Source organism: Bufo bufo, chromosome 9 (assembly GCF_905171765.1).
Source record: "Bufo bufo chromosome 9, aBufBuf1.1, whole genome shotgun sequence".
In the NCBI taxonomy this organism is placed as follows: Eukaryota; Metazoa; Chordata; class Amphibia; order Anura; family Bufonidae; genus Bufo; species Bufo bufo.
The window spans coordinates 67,396,694-67,420,300 of record NC_053397.1 but is presented as its reverse complement, the minus strand read 5'-3'; the positions used below and the strand labels follow the sequence as shown (position 1 = coordinate 67,420,300).

Sequence of the window (23,607 nt, the reverse complement as noted above, 5' to 3'; positions counted from 1 at the left end):
ACTGGCAGGGCCCTCTCTCCTTCTGTACCAGTTTGTAACTCGTCTTGTTTATGATTAGTGCAATTGTCTGTATTATGTATGTATACCTCTTTTCATATGTACAGCGCTATGGAATGAATGGTGCTTTAATAATAAATAATAATAATAATAACAATAATAATAAATAATAAATTAGGCGCATACTCTAGCAGTACGTGCGCCTTAACAGAAATGTACAACAGTTCAGAGCTGCTGTAGAATTCTGCTTTATTTGCACCAGAAAACTGGTGTAAATGAAGATAAATTTGTTTTGGATGTTAGTCACGCCACTTTCTCATCTTTGCCATGCCCCTTTTAGAAAAGTAAAGAAAGTGACGTAAATAGAGGCACTTCCAACTATTTTAAAAAAGTTGCATTTAAAAAGTCACAAACACACAGCTTGGGACTTTTTAAAGCCACTTTTGTGGCACAACGAGTTATTTCAGAGCACAGAACTATAAAACACTCAGGCCTTCTTAAAGAAACATTGCCCTAATCGAGAACACTTTCCTGTTCTTGCATAGGACCCTCAACCTCCAGCGTGGTCACCTTTGTTATTATAGAAAAGCTGATTGCATGTTTTTTTTTCATGTGTCACCAGTACTTCCTCAAACTGTACTCTGCAAAACCAAAATGGTTGGTCAGGAGGTCAGAAGTCAGGTTCATTAATCTGTTGTTTCCTATGTTTACAAAATATGATCGAGTTATGGAAAGTAGAGAGTTTACCTGCTTAGCTATGCCACTAATTTCCACAGCAATGTCTCCTGCTGAATTCCCAATTCCTACGATCAATACAGTTTTCCCACAATAATCTTCAGATTTCTTATAAAACCGGCTGTGGATGTAACATCCTTTAAATTTATCAATACCTGACAGCAGTACAGAAAATTAAAGTCAGTCCAAAGAAGAAAAAACATTTTGTAATAACTCTTGTCGATGATTAATCAAACCTTTGTAACAGAACTCAGGACCTTTTATTTTATAGTGTTTTTGTTTCTTTTATTAACCCCTTAAGGACCGGGCTTTTTTTCACCTTAAAGGGTTTCTGTCATCAGTAATAACGTTATGTAGCTGACTGACATTAGCGATGTGCTAATGTCAGCAGTACATAACAGTGTGCTTTATAACTCCCTGCCTGCTGCCGTTAAATAAAGACTTTTAAAATATGCTAATAAGCCTCTAGGTGCTACTAGGGCGTTGCTTCAGCACCTAGAGGCTCGGTCTACTCACCCTTTGGCACGCCCAGGTCCCGTTGATTGACTGTCGAGTTCTCGTCATCATCACGTAAATCCCGCGCCTGTGCCTTGCCGTTGAGTATTCGGCGCAGGCGCAGTGAGTGAAGTATGCGCTCCTGGTGCCTGCTTCCTTCCTTCGGCGCAGGCGCAGTGAGTATGTCGGCAGCAGGAATGCGTCCTTTACTGCTAAAGCAACGCCCCAGTAGCATCTAGAGGCTCATTAGCATATTTTAAAAGTCTTTATTTTAAGAGAACGGCGGCAGGCAGGGAGTTATAAAGCATACTATTATGTACTGCTGACATTAGCACATTGCTAATGTCAGTCAGCTACATAACGTTATTTCTCATGACAGAAATTTTGTAAAACCCACTTTTTCAGGACCAGTTCAGGTCGGAAGTCACTTTGTGAGGCTTACATAATAGAAACCACCCAAAAAATGACCCCATTTTACAAACTACACCCCCCAAGGTAATCAAAACTGATTTTACAAACTTTGTTAACCCTTTAGGTTTTCCACAAGAATTAATGGAAACTAGAGATGAAATTTCAGAATTTCACTTTTTGGCAGATTTTCAATTTTAATACATTTTTTCCAGTTACAAAGCAAGGGTTAACAGCCAAGCAAAACTAAGTATTTATGGCCCTTAATCTGTAGTTTACAGAAACACCCCATATGTGGTTGTAAACTGCTGTACGGGCACACAGCATTGCGCAGAAGGAAAGGAACGCCAAATGGTTTTTGGAAGGCATATTTTGCTGGACTGGTTTTTTGACACCATGTCCCATTTGAAGCCCCCCTGATGCACCCCTAGAGTAGAAACTCCAAAAAAGTGACCCCATTTTGGAAACTACGGGATAGGGTGGCAATTTTGTTGGTACTATGTTAGGGTACATATGATTTTTGGTTGCTTTATATTACACTTTTTGTGAGGCTGTTTTAGCACTGTTTTTATTTTTTGTTATTTACATCGTTCATCTGACAGGTTAGATCATGAGCTATTTTTATAGAGCAGGTTGTTATGGACACGACAATACTAAATATGAGTACTTTTTTTTGTTTGTTTCAGTTTTACATAATAAAGAATTTTTGAAAAAAAATTTGAAAAGCCATAGCCATATTCTGAAAGCCATAGTTTTTTTTTTTTTTTTGGGCGACTGTCTTATATAGGGGCTCATTTTTGGCGGGATGAGATGACAGTTTGATTGGTAGAATTTTGGGGTGCTTATGACTTTTTGATCGCTTGGTATTACACTTTGTGTGATGTAAGGTGACAAAAAAATGGCTTTTTTGATACCGTTTTATTTTTATTTTTTTACAGTGTTCACCTGAGGGGTTAGGCCATGTGATATTTTTATAGAGCAGGTCATTACAGATGTGGCAATACCTAATATGTATACTTTTTTTATTTATTTAAGTTTTACACAATAATATCTTTTTTGAAACAAACAAAAAAATCATGTATTAAGCCTCTTTCAGACGGGCGTTGCGGGAAAATGTGCGGGTACGTTGCGGGAACACGCGCGATTTTTCCGCGCGAGTTCAAAACATTGTAATGCATTTTGCACTCGCGTGAGAAAAATCGCGCATGTTTGGTACCCAAACCCGAACTTCTTCACAGAGGTTCGGGCTTGGGATCGGTGTTCTGTAGATTGTATTATTTTCCCTTATAACATGGTTATAAGGGAAAATAATAGCATTCTGAATACAGAATGCATAGTAAAATAGCGCTGTAGGGGTTAAAAAAATAAAAATTAAATTTAACTCACCTTAGTCCACTTGATCGCGCTGCCGGCATCTCCTTCTGTCTCCTTCTATGCTGATTGTAGGAACAGGACCTGTGGTGATGTTACTCCGGTCGTCACATGGTCCATCACATGATCCATCACCATGGTAAAAGATCATGTGATGGATCATGTGATGACCGGAGTGACGTCACCACAGGTCCTGTTCCTACAACCAGCATAGAAGGAGACTGAAGGAGATGCCGGCAGCGCGATCAAGTGGACTAAGGTGAGTTAAATTATTATTAGTTTTTTTTAACCCCTCCAGCGCTATTTTACTATGCATCCTGTATTCAGAATGCTATTATTTTCCCTTATAACCATGTTATAAGGGAAAATAATAATGATCGGGTCTCCATCCCGATCGTCTCCTAGCAACCGTGCGTGAAAATCGCACCGCATCCGCACTTGCTTGCGGATGCTTGCGATTTTCACGCAACCCCATTCACTTCTATGGGGCCTGCTTTGCGTGAAAAACGCAGAATATAGAGCATGCTGCGATTTTCACGCAACGCACAAGTGATGCGTGAAAATCACCGCTCATGTGAACAGCCCCATAGAAATGAATGGGTCGGTATTCAGTGTGGGTGCAATGCGTTCACCTCACGCATCGCATCCGCGCGGAATACTCGCCCGTGTGAAAGAGGCCTTAGTGTCTCCATATTCTGAGAGCCATATATTTTTTAATTTTTTGAGCGATTTTCTTAGCCAGGGTAGCATTTTTGCGGGATGAGGTGACTGTTTGATTGGCACTATTTTGGGGTGCATATGACTTTTTGACCACTTGCCATTACACTTTTTGTGATGTAAGGTTACAAAATGGCTTTTTGATACCATATTTTTTTTTTTTTTTTTTTACGGTGTTCACCTGAGGGGTTAAATAATGTGATATTTTTATAGAAAAGGTTGTTACGGATGCAGCGATACCTAATATGTATACTTTTTTTTATTTAAGCTTTATACACTAATATCATTTTTGAAACAAAAAAAAAAATCACGTTTTAGTGTCTCCATAGTCTGAAAGCCATAGTTTTTTAAATTTTTTAAGCGATTGTCTTAGGTAGGGTATAATTTTTGCGGGATGAGATGATGGTTTTGGGGTGCGTATGACTTTTTGATCGCTTGCTATTACACTGTTTGTGATGTAAGGTGACAAAAAAATAGCTTATTTGACACCGTTTTTTTTTTTACGGTGTTCATCTGAGGGGTTAGGTCATGTGGTATTTTTATATAGCAGGTTGTTACGGACGCGGCAATACTTAATATCTATACATTTAATTTTTTTTTTACATTTAACACAATAAATGCATTTTTGAAACAAAAAAAATCATGTTTTAGTGTCTCCATAGTCTGAGAGCCATAGTTTTTTAAATTTTTTAAGCGATTGTCTTAGGTAGGGTATAATTTTTGCAGGATGAGATGATGGTTTTGGGGTGCGTATGACTTTTTGATCGCTTGCTATTACACTGTTTGTGATGTAAGGTGACAAAAAAATAGCTTATTTGACACCGTTTTTTTTTTTACGGTGTTCATCTGAGGGGTTAGGTCATGTGGTATTTTTATATAGCAGGTTGTTACGGACGCGGCAATACTTAATATCTATACATTTAATTTTTTTTTTACATTTAACACAATAAATGCATTTTTGAAACAAAAAAAATCATGTTTTAGTGTCTCCATAGTCTGAGAGCCATAGTTTTTTTTATTTTTTTGGCGATTGTCCTAAGTAGGGGTTAATTTTTTGCAGAATGAGATGACTGTTATATTGGTACTATTTTGGGGAGCATACGCCTCTTTGATCGCTTGGTGTTGCACTTTTTGTGATGTAAGGTGACAAAAATGGCTTTTTTTACACATTTTTTTTTTATGGTGTCTATCGGACGGGGTGTATCATGTAATATATTTATAGACCCGGTCGTTACGGATGCGGCTATACCTAATATGTGTGTTTTATCTTTTTTTTTCTATTTTTTATTTTAAAATCAGGGGAGATGGGCATTTTTTTAAATCTTTTTTTAACTTGAAACTTTTTTTTTTTTATTGAAAACACTTTTTTTACCTTTTTGTTAAAACTTTATTTCTGTCCCACTCTGGGACTTCAACTTTTTGGTGTCTGATCCCCTCTGCAATGCATTACAATACATCTGTATTGTATTGTAATACATTGCCTGTTAGTGTATTACAGAGTAATACACTAACAGGTTGCCTAGGAGACGCAGCCTGAGGCTGGATCTCCTGGGCACCTGTAGAAGGCAGGTCCCAATGCCGTGCAAGGCATTGGGCAGCCTCTGCACGGCATCAGGCTGCCTTGTCACACATTGGGTCCAAGCCACAGCAGCGCGGGGACCCGATGCGCTCCATCACCCGCCGCTAACCACTTCTATGTCGCAGTCAGCGCTGACCGTTGCATAGAAGGGATTAATCCGCCGGCATCGCTGTAAACAGCGATGTCGGCGGATACAGCAGGGGCCCAGCTACCAGGGATTGCCGGCCCCCGCAGTGATCAAGCGGGCACAGCTACTGCACTCGCCTGATCAGCCCGCCGTGCATGTACTGCGGAATGCAATCTGGCACAGCATCCGCCGCCATACATGCACAGCGTTTTGCGCTAAGGGGTTAATTTGTAAGTAGCATTGACCTCCCCAGCGCCCCACCCCCATAAAAGTGACTTCCACAGGACCCTGCCCCCTTAATAGTGACCTGAAGAGCAGCCCGCTCCTTTAACAGTGACCTCCTCAGTAGCCCGTCCCCTTAAAAGTGACCTATACAGTAGCCCACCCCCTTAACAGTGACCTCCATAGCAGCCCTTCCCTTTAACAGTGTCCTTCACATCATCCCCCTCTTAATAGTCACCTTCACAACGCCCTGCTCCCTTTAAAATGTGACCTCCACAGCAATCTGCCCCCTTAACAGTGACCTCCACAGGGCTATGCCCCCTTAACATTGACCTCCACAGTATCTCAACCCCTTAACAGTGATCTCCCCATAACTTCCTGCCCACAGCACCCTGCCCCCTTAACAGTGACCCTCCACAGCAGCTCACCCCTGTAACAGTGACCTCCACAGCGCACCGCTCCCTTAAAATGCACCCCATCCCTTTAACAGTGATCCTACAAAGCAGACCACTCCCTTAACAGTCACATTCACAGGGCCCCACCCCCTCAACATTGACCTCCACAGCAGCCCACCCCCTTAACAATGACCAACCCACAGTGCCCCGCCGCTTAAAATGTGACTTCGGCAGCACCCTGCCCACTTAACAGTGACCTCCACAGCACCCTGCCCCCTTAACAGTAACCTACATATAAGAGAGTACCAAATGGCATCTGTCAGCAGATACCTATTAAACTGCCTGATCTGTTGCATGTACACTTGGCATCTAAAGGAATCTGTGTTGGTCCCATGTTCAAATGTGCCCACATTGCTCAGAAAAATAGTGTTTTAATATATGCAAATAAGCCTCTTGGAGCAGCGTGTACTTGCCGTTACTCCTGGAAGCTCTGCTCTCTCCACAACTGCCGTGTCCTCCGCACTTTGATTAACAGGACCAGTCATTGAAAAAATCATCACGTCAGGCCCTATCGCGTAAAGTGCAGGGGGCGCGAAAGTTGCAGAGAGAGAAGAGCATCGAGGTGTAATGGCAACACCCCTGTTGCTCCTAGAGGCTCATTTACTTATATTAAAACATCATTTTTCTCACCAACGCAGGAACACATGAACATGGGACCAACACAGATGCCTTCAGCTCCCAAGCGCATATGTAACTGGTCAGCCAGTTTCAAAGGTACAAATCTGCTGACAGATGCCCTTTAATAAGTTATGTAGCCCCAAGTAGGAGTCACACAACTACTATAGACCTTCTTTGTGGTTCAGAAATGTTTACGTTGGGACATTGGTGCCCTGTGGGTAGCCTGTATTTTTTAATGTAGGCCCATGCATATACAGTCAGGTCCATATATATTGGGACATTATCACAATTCTAACATTTTTGGCTCTATACACCACCACAATGGATTTGAAATGAAACAAACAAGATGTGCTTTAACTGCAGACTGTCAGCTTTAATTTGAGGGTATTTACATCCAAAATCAGGTGAACGGTGTAGGAATTACAGCAGTTTGCATATGTGCCTCCGACTTGTTAGGGGGCCAAAAGTAATGGGACAACTGGCTTATCAGCTGTTAGCTGGCCAGGTGTGTGTTATTCTCTCATTATCCCAATTACAATAACAAGATAAAAGGTCCAGAGTTCATTTCAAGTGTGCTATTTGCATTTGGAATCTGTTGCTGTCAACTCTCTAGATGAGATCCAAAGAGCTGTCACTATCAGTGAAGCAAGCCATCATTAGGCTGAAAAAACAAAACAAACCCATCAGAGAGATAGCAAAAACATTAGGCCTGGCCAAAACAACTGTTTGGAACATTCTTAAAAAGAAGGAACGCACCGGTGAGCTCAGCAACACCAAAAGACCCGGAAGACAACAGAAAACAGCGGTGCTGAATGACTGAAGAATTATTTCCCTGGCGAAGAAAACAGCCTTCACAACAGTTGGCCAGATCAAGAACACTCTCCAAGAGGTAGGTGTATGTGTGTCAAAGTCAACAATCAAGAGAAGACTTCACCAAAGTGAATACAGAGGGTTCACCACAAGATGTAAACCATTGGTGAGCCTCAAAAACAGGAAGGCCAGATTAGAGTTTGCCAAACGACATCTAAAAAAGCCTTCACAGTTCTGGAACAACATCCTATGGACAGATGAGACAAAGATCAACTTGTACCAGAGTTATGGGAAGAGAAGAGTATGGAGAAGGAAAGGAACTGCTCATGATCCTAAGCATACCACCTCATCAGTGAAGCATGGTGATGGTAGTTTCATGGCGTGGGCATGTATGGCTGCCAATGGAACTGGTTCTCTTGTATTTATTGATGATGTGACTGCTGACAAAAGCAGCAGGATGAATTCTGAAGTGTTTCGGGCAATATTATCTGCTCATATTCAGCCAAATGCTTCAGAACTCATTGGACGGCGCTTCCCAGTTCAGATAGACAATTACCCAAAGCATACTGCGAAAGCAACCGAAGAATTTTTTAAGGGAAAGAAGTGGAACGTTATGCAATGGCCAAGTCAATCGCCGGACCTGAATCCGATTGAGCATGCATTTCACTTGCTGAAGACAAAACTGAAGGGAAAATGCCCCGAAAACAAGCAGGAACATAAGACAGTTGCAGTAGAGGCCTGGCAGAGCATCACCAGGGATGAAACACAGCATCTGGTGATGTCTATGCGTTCCAGACTTCAGGCTGTAATTGACTGCAAAGGATTTGCAACCAAGTATTAAAAAGTGAAAGTTTGATTTATGATTATTATTCTGTCCCATTACTTTTGGTCCCTTAACAAGTGGGAGGGCACATATGCAAACTGTTGTAATTCCTCCACCGTTCACCTGATTTGGATGTAAATACCCACAAATTAAAGCTGACAGTCTGCAGTTAAAGCACATCTTGTTTGTTTAATTTCAAATCCACTGGGGTGGTGTATAAAGCCAAAAATGTTAGAATTGTGTCGATGTCCCAATATTTATGGACCTGACTGTAGACTTGCATGTTTCATGTGTTCTACTATTGAAAGCAATTAAATAAATCAGATTGTAGCACTGTCGCTTACACATTACCAGTTTCATAGATAGAAACAATTACCGGTAAATGGGAGAAGCAACAAAATGTATAAATTCTCAGAAACATGGACCAGTACAGAGATGTGGCATGTTAACAGCTGTGTCCTAGTCACTTACCCGGGAAAGACTCTAAAGGTAAATATGGATCCACGTGATGGCCATTGCAGACCAAAACAGCATCAAAGCACTCCTCCTTCTTTACACCACTCTTCTTTGTTATGACCTCCCATTGACCTGTCTTGAAGTAATCTGGACTCCTTGTCACAATGCAAACTTCAGTCTTGAAGAAATCAGAAATAATAACACTGTTGGTTGGAAATTGCTAGCTAAGAAAATTATAACCTTAGTATTAGAAATCTAATTCTGATGATTGAAACACGTTTATAAGAACATGAAACGTGATGAGTTACTATGGTCCAAAAAAGCTGTATTAGTCAAAATTGTTATATTCTAATTCAGGCCTATCAGACACTGCAGAACCAGCACACACCATACAATATAAAGTTTTGATTCCTTTTATATTAAAGCTAATGTATTGTAACATTTATATGTATGACTATTATAATACTGGTAGATGATAATCCTTTTAGCAAGACAGTTATAGTTACCCCTTTATTCGATACTGATGTTGTACCTATTTGTAGTTCGATTAATTTGATTGAACTTATGCATTCAGCTTCTTTACAGGAGATGCCTACCAAGCCGGCTGACCATGAACTGGTTAATAAATCATTATTGTTCAAAACTAGCAATAGGGATTTTTATCCCCTGCAGTCCAGGTCGCCAGCTTTGGACCGCTTCCAAGAACTTGTTGAAAGGGACCTTTGTGCCCTGAATGACAAGGTAATAGGTCAGGTACAATCAGGTGTTCGCAAAGGTACACGGCGGATAAATTTGTCTGCTGAAGAAAAAAAGGCATTGCGGGTTTTGGAAGACAGGGATGACCTGATTATAAAAAACGCAGATAAGGGTGGAGCGGTAGTTGTTCTAGACATCTCAGTGTATAAGACACAGGTCTCTACTATGTTACAGAATAACGCAATATACGCTGAGCTGAGGAGTAACCCCCTCCCCTCTTTTCAAGTAGAACTTGGTAGAATTTTAACCCTAGGAATGGAGTCAGGATTTCTGACTAAAAAAGAACGTGATTACATATTCGTGTTAAATCCGGTCATCCCTGACTTCCATGCCTTACCTGAAATCCATAAGGGCTCGTTTCCTCCGCCACTGAGACCTATAGTGGCGGGCATTGGATCCTTTTCAGAAAGGATGTCAGAATAGCTGGATTCACTTTTACAGCCATTGATTCCAATGATACCAGGTTTCATAAAGGAGACTGTATCAGTTGTAATAGGATAAGGCAGGTGTAATAGTTGTATAGATGAGGTCTGGCAGTGTCCATAATTTTTAGATATAGGGCTGGGGTGGCCAACTGAATTTTTGTTCGAGGTAAAGAAAAGCTCAGCCACCATGGTGATGGACCATGTGATGGACCATGTGATGGACCATGTGATGAGCGCAGTGACGTCATCAAAGGTCCTTTACCCAGGTCCTGAAGAAAGAAGAGGAGATCCGCTACGCGACCAAGTGGATGGGGTAAGTTAAATTTGTTTATTATTTTTTAACCCCTCCATCCCTATTTTACTAAGCATTCTGTATTAAGAATGCTATTATTTTCCATTATAACCATGTTATAAGGGAAATTAATAAAGATTGGGTCCCCATCCCGATCGTCTCCTTAGCAACCATGCGTAAAAATCGCTCCGCATCCGCATCCTAAAAACGCAGAATATAGAGCATGCTGCAATTTTCACGCAACGCACAAGTGATGCGTGAAAATCACCGCTCATGTGCACAGCCCCCTAGAAATGAATGGGTCCGGATTCAGTGGGGGTGCAATGCGTTCACCTCACGCATTGCACCCGCAAAGAAGACTCGCCCGTTTGAAAAAGGCCTTAGGCTTCTAAAACTGCATCCGGAAACCTGATTGTGGCAAACCTAGCCACTTACAGAATGTCTTTCTTGTCTGTACCTCTTCCCCTCCCCCCTTTTCCTTGTACCATAGTAATCTATGTATTGTATGTAAATGAGGCTGTTGGCAGTTTGAAACCAGGTGCGCATGCCTAGTAAAGTCAGTTGACTCCCAAACTGTGTGTCGTCCAGTCACTAGGGAAATTGTCTCTTCGATATTGACCTGCTTATTCAGCTACAAGGGATTTAAGTGAAGATATTAAGGGTATACCGTGAAGCTCCGCAACAATTGGTGGCAGCGGTGGGATACAAGCCTTGCAGCACAGCAAAGCAGCAGTTCGTTGAAACAGCCATTCGGATATACCGGAGTTCGAGAATATGTGCAGTCATTCGAACGAACGGTGAATGGAGACGAATTATACAACATTGAAACGAACTACGTTAAAGGAATTATTGGAAGCAAGGGGAAGAATAGCCAGCAACAAAACTATAGCTACTCTTGTGGCCGAACTCATGGAGGGGGACAGAGCGACCACTGCAGCAGCTCCACAGGAGACAGAGCCAACAGAATTTACAAGAGAGCTCAACAGCAGGTTAGCTTTTTACCCAAACACCCCCTCCATGGAGACACTGGAAAGACTGATAGCAGATGTACATGAGTACATTGTAGCGAAGCAAAACGCTATTCAGCGAGTCAGGGAAGGAGCCCCAGCGCCCACCAGCACTACCCAGGGAAAAGCTAAGATTCCCTACCAAGCTTTTATAAATTACACAGAAGGAGAAAGTGATATTGACGAATACCTACAGGATTTCGAAAGGTTGTGCCAGCTACACGACATCAGCCCAGCCGACCAAGTACCCCTGCTGGCTGGTAGATTGTCAGGCCGCGCCGCAGAGGCATACCGGACCGTCCCAGACGAAGACATCAGGAATTATCACAAAGTCAAACAAGCCATCCTAGCACGGTATGCCATTACCTCTGAGGCATACCGACTCAAATTCCGGGACATCAAGAAACAAACAAAAGACTCACACACTGAATGGGCACACCGACTACAGCGAGCCGCCAAGGGGTGGATGGAAGCGGCACGGGTCACCACTATGGAAGAGATGTTCCAGTTAATAGTAATGGAGCAGTTTTTTAATGGACTAACCACAGAACTTCAAAATTGGGTACGAGATCGCAAACCCCGTACCCTACCAGAGGCAGCCAAGCTAGCTGACGAGTTCCAAGACACCAGGCGAGATCAACGCACACCACACTGGACCACGTATGGATCTACCACCCCTCTGCCAGCAGTGACTACCTTGGCTCACCCACGACCAGCCGCGAGTCACAACCCGTACCCTCCTAGGTACAATACCCGACCACCGATCCGCTGCCACACCTGCAACCAACAGGGGCACATCCAGAGAGACTGCCCATGTAACCGACCTCGCCAGAACTGGAACCACCAGGGTCCTCCTCCCCCCAATCGGGCTGCAGTACACTGCTGCCAAAGAGAATCTGTGCTCCCAACATCCACAGTCACCTCAATAGAAGAGCCTCTGGGGATCCTACACGAGGTAAACCCCATACAAGCTGCCTCAGACAACCGCCAAGGGCACCGCCAGGTGGTACACATGGAGGGGAAGAATATACAAGGATTACGTGACTCTGGGGGCACGTTAACCCTGGTCCGAAATCATTTGGTGCCTAAGCACACCCTCACCGGAGACTGTGTAGCTGTACGGGTGGCAGAGGGAGCAATTTACAAAGTTCCCACTGCCAAGGTGCATTTGAATTGGGGGGGCAGGGCATGGAAACGTGGAGGTGGGAATTATGCAGGATTTGCCCACTGATGTTATTTTGTGCAACGACTTGGGGGAGCTCACCTCTGCTTTTGTCCCTCAACCAACTATCCAAGAGGCCTACCCGGTTGTTACCCGGCAGCAAGCACGCACCACGGCTCCTTCCGATCACTCTGAGGCTCAGGTAAACAATATGCCACACACCCCTCCTATTCTACCCTGGGATGCCCCCCTGGAATTTGGCAGTGAGGTGGCCCTAGATCCCTCCCTGCAGGTATATAAAGATAGGATAAATAAGGACCAAGGAGGGTTGGAGGGAGAGAGATATGCTTGGGACAAAGGTCTCATATACCGCTATGCAGAGAAGGTAGTAGCAGGGTCCATACCCGTGCCCACTAAGCAGTTAGTGGTACCCCGAAAGTATAGACAAGAGTTGCTACGCATCGCGCACGATATACCATTATCAGGGCATTTAGGAATCAGCCGAACGAAACATCGGCTGACGCAGAACTTCTTCTGGCCAGGTATCTCGAAGGATATTAGACAATAGTGTCAAACATGCGATACCTGCCAGAGGGTAGGGAAGAGAGGGGATCGCTTTAAAGCCAAACTCAGATCCCTGCCCATAATTGAAGAACCCTTCAGTCGAGTAGCAGTAGACATAATAGGACCCCTAGCGAAACCCAGTCACTCCGGCAAGAAATACATCTTGACCGTAGTAGACTACGCCACTAGATACCCAGAGGCAGTGGCGTTGACCAACGTACATGCAGAGACTATAGCCGATGCCCTTATGCGAATATTCTCCCGTATGGGATTTCCCCAGGAGATTATATCGGATAGGGGCACCCAGTTCACTGCAGAGGTCACCCACCAACTCTGGAAAGTGTGTGGGGTGAAACCGATCTTAAACTCCGCCTACCACCCCCAGTCCAACAGGCTCTGTGAACGGTTTAACGGAACACTTAAACAGATGATCCGCACGTTCATAGACACTCAAAAAGACTGGGAACGGTTTTTGCCCCACTTGCTCTTTGCCTATAGGGAAGTACCCCAAGAATCCACGGGATTCTCCCCTTTTGATTTATTGTTCGGGAGGAGAGTGAGGGGCCCCTTAGACCTTATCAGAGAACACTGGGAGGGAGGGGTAACTACGAATGGTACCCCTATTGTCCCATACGTGCTGGAGTTTAGGGAACGCTTGGAGGCTCTGACCGAGACGGTACGTACTAACCTCCAAGCGGCCCAACAACGACAGCGCAGATGGTACGATAAGGGGGCCAGGGACCGCAGCTTTCAGGTCGGGCAGAAGGTGTTAATCCTACGGCCAGTCCCTAATGACAAGCTGCAGGCCTCCTGGCAGGGCCCATACAAGGTGGTGGAGCAAATCTGCGATACCACCTATGTGATCGGCCCGTGCGCTGGAGCAGGGGGCAGACGCATGCTCCATGTGAACATGCTGAAGCCCTACTACGAGCGCATAGAAGAGGTGACCGCTATTTGCCCTCTGCCGCAGAGGACTTGGACAATTTACCTCTCCCAGACCTCCTAGAGAAAGAGGGCCAGAAAGCGGACCTGGAAGAGGTTCAGTTAGGCGAACAGCTGAGTCCCCAGGAAAGGGCGCAGGCTCATAGTCTAATAAGGGAAAAAGGAACCACTTTTTCTAATCTCCCCGGGTACACCCCGTTAGCCACCCACAGAGTAGAAACACCAGGGCAGACCCCTCTCCGCCAACCTCCTTACCGCATACCTGAATCCGTAAAGGATAATATGCGCAAGGAAATAGAAGAAATGCTACAACTAGGAGTCATAGAGCACTCTGAAAGCCCATGGGCTTCCACAGTAGTTCTGATGCCGAAGCGGGATGGGACTACCCGCTTCTGCGTAGACTACCGGAGGCTTAATGATAAGACCGTATCCGATGCCTACCCTATGCCCCAGATAGACGAGCTCCTGGACAAAATGGCCAGGGGCCAATACCTCACCACAATAGATCTTTGTAAGGGGTATTGGCAGATTCCCCTAGCTGAAGACGCCATCCCTAAGTCGGCGTTTGTCACCCCGTTTGGCCTGTACCAGTTTAAGGTCATGCCATTCGGGATGAAAAACGCTCCGGCTACTTTTCAGAGGATGGTGGATCGGCTATTGGATGGGTTCCAGGAGTACGCTTGCGCCTATCTAGATGATATAGCGATCTTCAGCCACTCCTGGACTGAACACCTGACCCACATAGGAGCCGTACTAGACCGTATTAGGGAGGCAGGATTAACTCTGAAACCCAGTAAGTGCCATATAGGGATGGCAGAAGTCCAATACCTAGGACACCGGGTAGGGAGCGGCCAACAAAAACCTGAACCAGCTAAGGTAGAGGCTGTAGCCAAATGGCCAACACCTCGTATCAAAACTCAAGTACTGGCATTCCTAGGTACCGCAGGATACTACCGTAAATTTGTACCCAACTACAGTACCCTGGCCAAACCCCTCACCGATTTGACCCGCAAGAATCTCCCTAAGATAGTAGTCTGGACCCCAGAGTGTGAGCAGGCATTCCAGCAACTAAAAACGGCTCTTGTGAATTCACCTGTACTTGCCGCCCCTGATCCAACTAAACGCTTTCTCGTCCACACAGACGCTTCTATGTTTGGATTGGGGGCAGTACTGAGCCAAGTCGGAGAAGATGGCGGCGAGCATCCAGTGGCTTACTTAAGCAGAAAACTTTTACCCCGGGAAGTAAGCTTCGCCGCCATAGAAAAAGAATGTCTGGCCGTGGTGTGGCCCTTAAAAAGCTGCAGCCCTATTTGTCTGGACAACCCTTTTCCTTACTCACAGATCACAACCCGTTGGTGTGGCTGAACAGGGTGTCAGGAGACAATGCCCGGCTGCTGCGCTGGAGTTTGGCGCTGCAGCCTTTTGACTTTACCATCCACTACCGCCCTGGGAAGCAAAATGGCAACGCCGACGGGTTATCCAGACAAACTGAACTTGAAAAGTGATCTGTGAGCGCTCCTCCGGACATCCCCAAGCCGATCCGTTGGGATCAGACTGTGTATGCTGGCTTGGTTCTGGGGGAGCATTGTGGCAAACCTAGCCACTTACAGAATGTCTTTCTTGTCTGTACCTCTTCCCCTCCCCCCTTTTCCTTGTACCATAGTAATCTATGTATTGTATGTAAATGAGACTGTTGGCAGTTTGAAACCAGGTGCGCATGCCTAGTAAAGTCAGTTGACTCCCAAACTGTGTGTCGTCCAGTCACTGGGGAAATTGTCTCTTGGATATTGACCTGCTTCTTCAGCTACAAGGGGATTTAAGTGAAGATATTAAGGGTATACCGTGAAGCTCCGCAACACTGATCATGTGGCCAAACCTTTACTCTAAACACTCATGTGGATTATGTGTTAGGTAATATGGTGGGTTAAATTGCAGTCTGTTTCTCATGACTTTGCAATGTATTTTTTTTATTTTAAGGTGTAGTCCATCTGTGGCAATTTGGATTCTATGGCCGGCAAAAATGTGTATAGACAACCTTAATTTAGTCTCAAAGATTATTTCCAGCAATAGGAAGCATTGTAAAACTCTTACCTTGAACTGTATGTACTTTAGGAGTCTAAAATGCTCAGCATAAAGTCTTAGGTACTCCAGGACCTTTGAATTGTGCAGATAAGCTGGAAAATCTTCTGGCATTGGGAAATCTGTGTAACACATCATCTCTTTGGAAATGTTGGTTACCACAGAGCTATATAAACTTGCTCTTCCATCCTCCACCATTTCCTGTAAGTAAATAAATGGGAAATTACCAGATTTTAATGAGTTTCCACTATATATAGTAAGGATTTATTTTTATATATAGTTATAGATATAGCATAGAGACTGAAGGCCATAGTATCAATATTACTGAATGGGTAAATATTTACATTCATGGTGAAAACATTAATGATTTCTGACAAATGGAAGTCAGAAATGAATTAAAATTTTCCTGATTTCCTTATTTGTTTTTGTTTTTTAATTGCCCCCCCAAACAAATTCGGTATCTGTGAAGAGATATCTAATTGCCTGCTCACAAATGCTGTTCCAGTCCAGCTTCATGGCCCCCAGGCTGTCCTTACTGGACTTCAGATTCTTGACTGTCAACTTCAGCATAGATAAAGTCATTACTGGCTGGATCATGTGCTGTCATGACTCCATCCATGCTGGACACGTCACCTTTTTGGCCAGTCATTGGGTGTAGCGGCACACAAGACCCTGTCCATGTGGGAGTGGAAAGGTGGGGACTGGATGTCGAGTAAAAACTGCTTATGAGCCAAAGAACTGGAATGGAGTGGTGGTGGGGAGAAGGTAAGTATAGATCTCTTCACATGCATGGCTGGAGGTGGGGGATTAAAAAAAAATCTGGACAACCCCTTTCCATTGGACAGCTGCACTGAGGTATAATCTTGAAATGCATGTGGTCTGTGGGCGTAGGTCTCCCTAGGTGGAAGGAGTTGTGGCTGCCACACTGCAGCTTCTCCAGTGGAATCCATGATGACCATGTTGATAATGAAAATCTTGGCCAGTTTAAAGAGGTCTTCCCACTATAGGCATTTATGGAATATTGATAGAATATCTCATCTGTGAGTGTAAGATCTCTCAGACCTCTATGAATGCCTACCACACTAACGAGCATAGTGTAGATGTCTATCGGCTTTAACAAGTCAGTAATGCATTTCTCCAGTTAAATCTTATTTATAATGATGCCTGCAGTGGAAGGCTAGAAGAAGGAGATAAGCAAGCCTGTGTCAGACATTAGCTGGGTACATAATTTAGACTATAATATCCAAGGTTTTTAAAGCTTTTCCACAGCTTGCTACATTCAACGCATTCCACAACTTTATAAGCCACCGTCAGCTAAAAAAATAGAGGAGAGACATTTTAAAAGTAGAGAATCATGAAACTGTAGACATTGGCTGATTAATATTTCATTGCTAAATTTGACTCTAATACTAATCCATCCAATTTAGCAATGACTGGGGGTTAGATTACATCTGCAATATTGTCAATGTAGATGTAAAATTGTCATTGTCAATGCATTACCATAGCTCAGGAACTCCTTTAATGAGCCACATTGCTGAGGGTCATGAGCCACATGTTGCTCCCAAGCCATTGGTTGTGGAGCACTGTGGTAGATATTTGGAGGATTTCATAAGTATGTAAATTTAGCAATAACTTTTCACCCTGTCTTGGTGTGTACAGTAGTGTACATCATCTCCCACTTACAGTATAGCAAGTGTTTTATTTATTCTCCCACAAACTACACCCATTGTAAATTTATTGTAATATAGAGCACGCTGGTAAAAGGTTTGAACCTAAAACTTGTTTTTGCTCAAGGATATTATTCAACATGTGGCCAACTTTTCTAGCAAATATGCTTCTCCCTTCACTTTATGCCATAAACCCCAGAAATAGGACATTTAATTGAATGGAATATTGTGAGTAGAGATGAGCGAAGTTTGGAAAAATTCAATTCGGCAGCTTCGTCGAAGTTCCCCAAGAAATTCGATTTGTAACAAATTATTTCATCACAAAGCGCTATAAATCACTCCCCATGTGGTCATTCACCGCACCCAGGGCCACGGCATCTGCGTGTACCATAAGCAGCACGGCCACTTCCCCGTCCCTTACTGCTCGCCTTCTGCATATTGAATGGTATATATGCTTGCAAGTATGTCACACGTACAGTAGCACAGGTTTTGTAAGTGTATGCGCAAATAAATTAAACTGAATGTCACTGATATTTAGGATGTGTAAACATTATGCAGGAGATATAGCGCAAGTAATGTCGCTGTCACCAGCGGCTAATAAAAAATTACAGGGAATGTTACAGCTATTTGGGATGCGCAAACGTTATACAGAAGATGTAGCGCAGGTAATGTCGCTGCTGTCACCAGCTGCTAACGTTATACAATAGATGTAGCGCAGGTAATGTCGCTGCTGTCACCAGCGGCTAACGTTATACAGGAGATGTAGCGCAGTTAATGTCGCTGCTGTCACCAGCGGCTAACGTTATACAGGAAATGTAGTGCAGGTAATGTTGCTGCTGTCACCAGCGGCTAACGTTACACAGAAGATGTAGCGCAGGTAATGTTGCTGCTGTCACCAGCGGCTAACCTTATACAGAAGATGTAGTGCAGGTAATGTCGCTGCTGTCACCAGCGGCTAACATTATACAGAAGATGTAGCGCAGGTAATGTTGCTGCTGTCACCAGCGGCTAACGTTATACAGAAGATGTAGTGCAGGTAATGTTGCTGCTGTCACCAGCGGCTAACCTTATACAGAAGATGTAGTGCAGGTAATGTTGCTGCTGTCCCCAGCGGCTAACATTATACAGAAGATGTAGCGCAGGTAATGTTGCTGCTGTCACCAGCGGCTAACGTTATATAGGAAATGTAGCGCAGGTAATGTCGCTGCTGTTATCGGCTGCTAACGTTATACAGGAGATGTAGGGCAGGTAATGTGGCTGCTGTCACCAGCGGCTAAGAAAAAAATACAGTCAATGTCACTGATATTTGGGATGCGGAAGCGTTATACAGGAGAGGTACCACAGGTAATGGCGCTGCTGTCACCAGCGGGTAAGAAAAAATTACAGTCAATGTCACAGATATTTGGGATGTGGAAACGTTATACAGGATATGTAGCGCAGGTATTGTCACTGTCCGCAGCGTCTATTGAAAAAGTACACTGGATGTCACAGATATTTTTAGGAAGCGCAAACGTTACACAGGATATGTAGCGCAGGTAATGTCACTGTCTGCAGCGTTTATGGTAAAAGTACACTGGATGTCACACATATTTTTAGTATGCGCACATGTTAAACAGGAGATGTAGCGCAGATATGTTGCTGTCCGCAGCTTCTACGGAAAAAGTACACTGGATGTCACAGATATTTTTAGGCTGCGCACATTTTACACAGGAGATGTAGCGCAGATAATGTCGCTGTCTGCAGCAACCAAACAATTGCAAGCTATTTAGCGCAGGTTGCGCTAAAAATATATATTGCTGCCATATACAACAATAGTCCTTAAAATTACTTTTGGGTCTCTACAATTGCATGCAATTTAGCGGTAGGTTGCGCTAAAAATATATATTGCTGCCAGACACAACAATAGTTCTTAAAAAGACTTTTGGGTCTCTAAAACTAACCCTGCCTAACAAAAAAAAAAAATTCACTTCCCTACACTATCTGTCCCATCTACAGCTCTCCCTGACTAAGACTGAGCCAAGCCACATGTCATTCCGGCCAGCCAATCACTGTAATGCCAATAACCAACATGGCTATGGTATTACAGTGAGTGGCAGTACTTAACCGCACTTGCGGGGAGGAGACTCGAGCATTGCGCTTCGAGCACACAAAGTATTCGGCCAAACACCGCGATGTGCCGAGCATCGTGATGCTCGAGCCACTGGTGTTAGGCCAAGCATGCTCGATCAACACAAATTATCACCTATCATCCGTGGGCAAAAAATACCAAAGCTGATGCGTTATCCCGAGGTTTTCCTGGAGGGGGTGATGTTGACGATCCAGTGCCGATTTTACAAAAGGGGGTGGTTGCCTCTGCGTTACACTCAGACCTGGAGGGGATGGTGTTGGAGGTTCAGGGGGGTGTTGGTCTCTTGCCCCCCAGAAAAGTTGTTTCTGCCTTTGAATTTGCACCTTAAAATATTAGAAGAACACCATAACTCTGCACTCGCTAGGCACCCTGGTAATAGCGCAACCTCGGAGCTAAGGTCTCGTCGTTTCTGGCATCCGAAGTTGCACCAGGATGTAATTGATTTTGTGTCTACCTGCACGACCTGTGTACACGCTAAAGTCACTCATACTCATCTGGCGGGGTCTCTGTTGCCACTGGTCATTCCCAACAGACCGTGGACACACCTGTCGATGGATTTTATTAGTGACCTACTTTTATCTGCGGGTAAAACTCTTATCCTGGTAGTAGTAAAGAGGTTCAGTAAAATGTTGCATTTCATTGCCTTACCCGCGTTGCCAAATGCAACCCGTGCCTCTGCTCACATACTCTCTGCGGCTCATTAAGAAACGTCCGGGACGGACCGAAACATCTGAAATCAAGTCGCACATTCTTTCTTTTTGAAGAACCACACAATTTTGAGATTTAGTTTTTTCCTTTATTGGAAACATGAAAAGCTGTATTTGGGCACTATATGCTGGAATGTTATACTCAACTCAACTCCAATTGACACAAAAATGTGAGATATAATAAACATTTAACTGCATTCTAATAGAGCGTGTGTGGAAACTCTTTTTAAACTGTTTGGGGGTCCATCCCTGTTATTCACTGCACTTTGTATTAAAAAGAATGTGCACATTCTCCATCTTCTTTTTCATTAATTCAAAGGAGGACATCACAGGATGATGTTAACACTAAACATTTATTTCTCTGCAGGACCTGATGATATTTTATTAGTGGATATTTTGCATTTTATTTATATTAATGCTTCAGGCTTACTATTTTCCTGCTTCTGGTCTTTTTAAATATGTTTGTATTGTTCAATAGTAATATAGGCTGGCTCACAGTATTTTTGCATAAAATTTTATTAATGCACTAAATCAAACAAAAACTAACTTGATGTCAGCATATCAGCATACATACATGAAATGTGTAAGATAGGTGTATATATAGTGCGGAGCTCACGCACAAACCTAAACACTGAAGTACTCCTAAAAATAAGACCTGATGGCTAGAGTGAGGCTGCAAGAGTTATTCAATTAGACCGCTCAAATGTCCAAAACATTAAATGCCGGTTTACCGGATAGTTGGAACCGGAGAGGTTCAAAAGCGTCCTTGCTATAATCTCCCACAAGGGAAACTCAGTATTCAGGTGTCATCTGGCAAATAATGACCGCACCTCCTCCGATCGGCAGTGCTCCACTTACTTGTTCCTGCGGAGCAAAACTTCAGACCCGTTCCCCCAGCGTCCCACGTGTCCAGCTGGACAATCAATCGCTGGTTAGTGACGTAGGCGCTTGGAGCCGTCGGGCTGACAGAAGCTGATGCAGCTGAGTTGGTAGTTGCCTGAACCTGTCGGACCAGGGGAAGTAGACACAGCAGAGTTTGCCTTGTATTTTCGGCAACGTTGAATATATCAACACAGATTTAGTCCACCTTGTCAATGGTTGGTAAATGGAATCTTTTAAAGCGGTATATAACGTCTTCCAATGGTTGAAGAAAATTGAAAAGTTGGATTAGCAGAAATCCTCTTCTTGCATATTTGTAAAAACCGCACCGATAGCCAGGTCTTTGTACACACTAGACGCGTTTCGGAAACAAGTTCCTTCCTCACTAGATAATTATGGAATGCTGAATGAAGACACAAGTCATGTCTTTAAATACCCTTTTGGGTTTGATATAAAATATGGATCGGATTGCGGACCGTGCTGACTGCACAGTCTCAATCTTCACCATATATAGCATAGATGGTCAATAAACACCAGTATATTGCAACATATTGGTGTTTATTGACCATCTATGCTATATATGGTGAAGATTGAGACTGTGCAGTCAGCACGGTCCGCAATCCGATCCAACTATCCGGTAAACCAGCATTTAATGTTTTGGACATTTGAGCGGTCTAATTGAATAACTCTTGCAGACTCACTCTAGCCATCAGGTCTTATTTTTAGGAGTACTCCAGTGTTTAGGTTTGTGCGTGAGCTCCGCACTATATATACCTATCTTACACATTTCATGTATGTATGCTGATATGCTGACATCAAGTTAGTTTTTGTTTGATTTAGTGCATTAATAAAATTTTATGCAAAAATACTGTGAGCCAGCCTATATTACTATTGATTTATTCTTTTTCTTTCAGCTGGTAACTGAAAGGCTGAGCTCCAGTAGTTTGCTGGTGGAGCCTTTCTAAATATTTAATATTATGTTTGTATTGTTATTTGCTAAACTGTCATTCTGTGTTGAGTAAATAATCATATTTATGCTGATTGTGTGCACGCTATAGTGGGCTGGCTTACCTCATATATAAGCAGGGTAAGTGTATGTATATTAAGACCGCTTGTCATTTGAAATGCATCAGATCACAGCGGGGATGTGCATTTTTTTATGCAATATATTACAATAAGGCCTCATGCACACGACCGTGTCTGCTTTGTGGTCCATAAATTGCGGATCTGCAAGACACGGATACCGGCCGTGTGCGTTCCGCATTTTGCGAAACAGTACATCCTGCCCTCAGTAGAACAGTCCTATTATTGTCCGTGATACGGACAAGAATAGGACATATTCTTTTTTTTTTTTTTTTGGCGTGGCTGTGGAACAGACGTGCGGATCCGGCCCCATTGAAGTAACATAGCACATAAGGCCGAAAAAATACATTTGTCCATCCAGTTCGGCCTGTCATTCTGCAAGTTGATCCAGAGGAAGGCAAAAAAAAAACCTGTGAGGTAGAAGCCAATTTTCCCCACTTTAGGGGAATAAAAAATTCCTTCCCGACTCCAATCAGGCAATCAGACTAACTCCCTGGATCAACGACCCCTCTCTAGTAGCCATAGCCTGTAATATTATTACACTCCAGAAATACGTCCAGGCCCCTCTTGAATTCCTTTATTGTACTCACCATCACCACCTCCTCAGGCAGAGAGTTCCATAGTCTCACTGCTCTTACCGTAAAGAATCCTCTTCTATGTTTGTGTACAAACCTTCTTTCCTCCAGACACAGAGGATGTCCCCTCGTCACAGTCACAGTCCTGGGGATAAATAGATGATGAGATAGATCTCTGTACTGACCCCTGATATATTTATACATAGTAATTAGATCTCCCCTCAGTCGTCTTTTTTCTAAAGTGAATAACCCTAATTTTGATAATCTTTTAGGCTACTGTAGTTGCCCCATTCCAGTTATTACTTTAGTTGCCCTCCTCTGGATCTTCTCCAGCTCTGCTATGTCTGCCTTGTTTACAGGAGCAAAGAACTGTACACAGTACTCCATGTGTGGTCTGACTAGCGATTTGTAAAGTGGTAGGACTATGTTCTTATCACGGGCATCTATGCCCCTTTTGATTCAACCCATTATCTTGTTGGCCTTGGCTAGAGTTGAGCGAACCCGAACTGTAAAGTTCGGGTTCGTACC

General features: G+C 43.6%; 1 protein-coding gene across 1 annotated transcript in view; it reads right to left on the bottom strand.

Annotated features, from left to right (window-relative positions):
- LOC120978817 (dimethylaniline monooxygenase [N-oxide-forming] 2-like) overlaps positions 1-23,607 on the bottom strand; it is a 131,771-nt gene that overhangs the window by 64,841 nt on the left and 43,323 nt on the right. The window contains exons 3-5 of the mRNA XM_040407181.1: positions 16,053-16,241; positions 8,829-8,991; positions 745-887 (exon numbers count right to left, since the gene is read on the bottom strand). Of these exons, the coding sequence (XP_040263115.1) occupies positions 745-887; positions 8,829-8,991; positions 16,053-16,241 (495 nt within the window). The remainder of the gene's footprint in view (positions 1-744; positions 888-8,828; positions 8,992-16,052; positions 16,242-23,607) is intronic.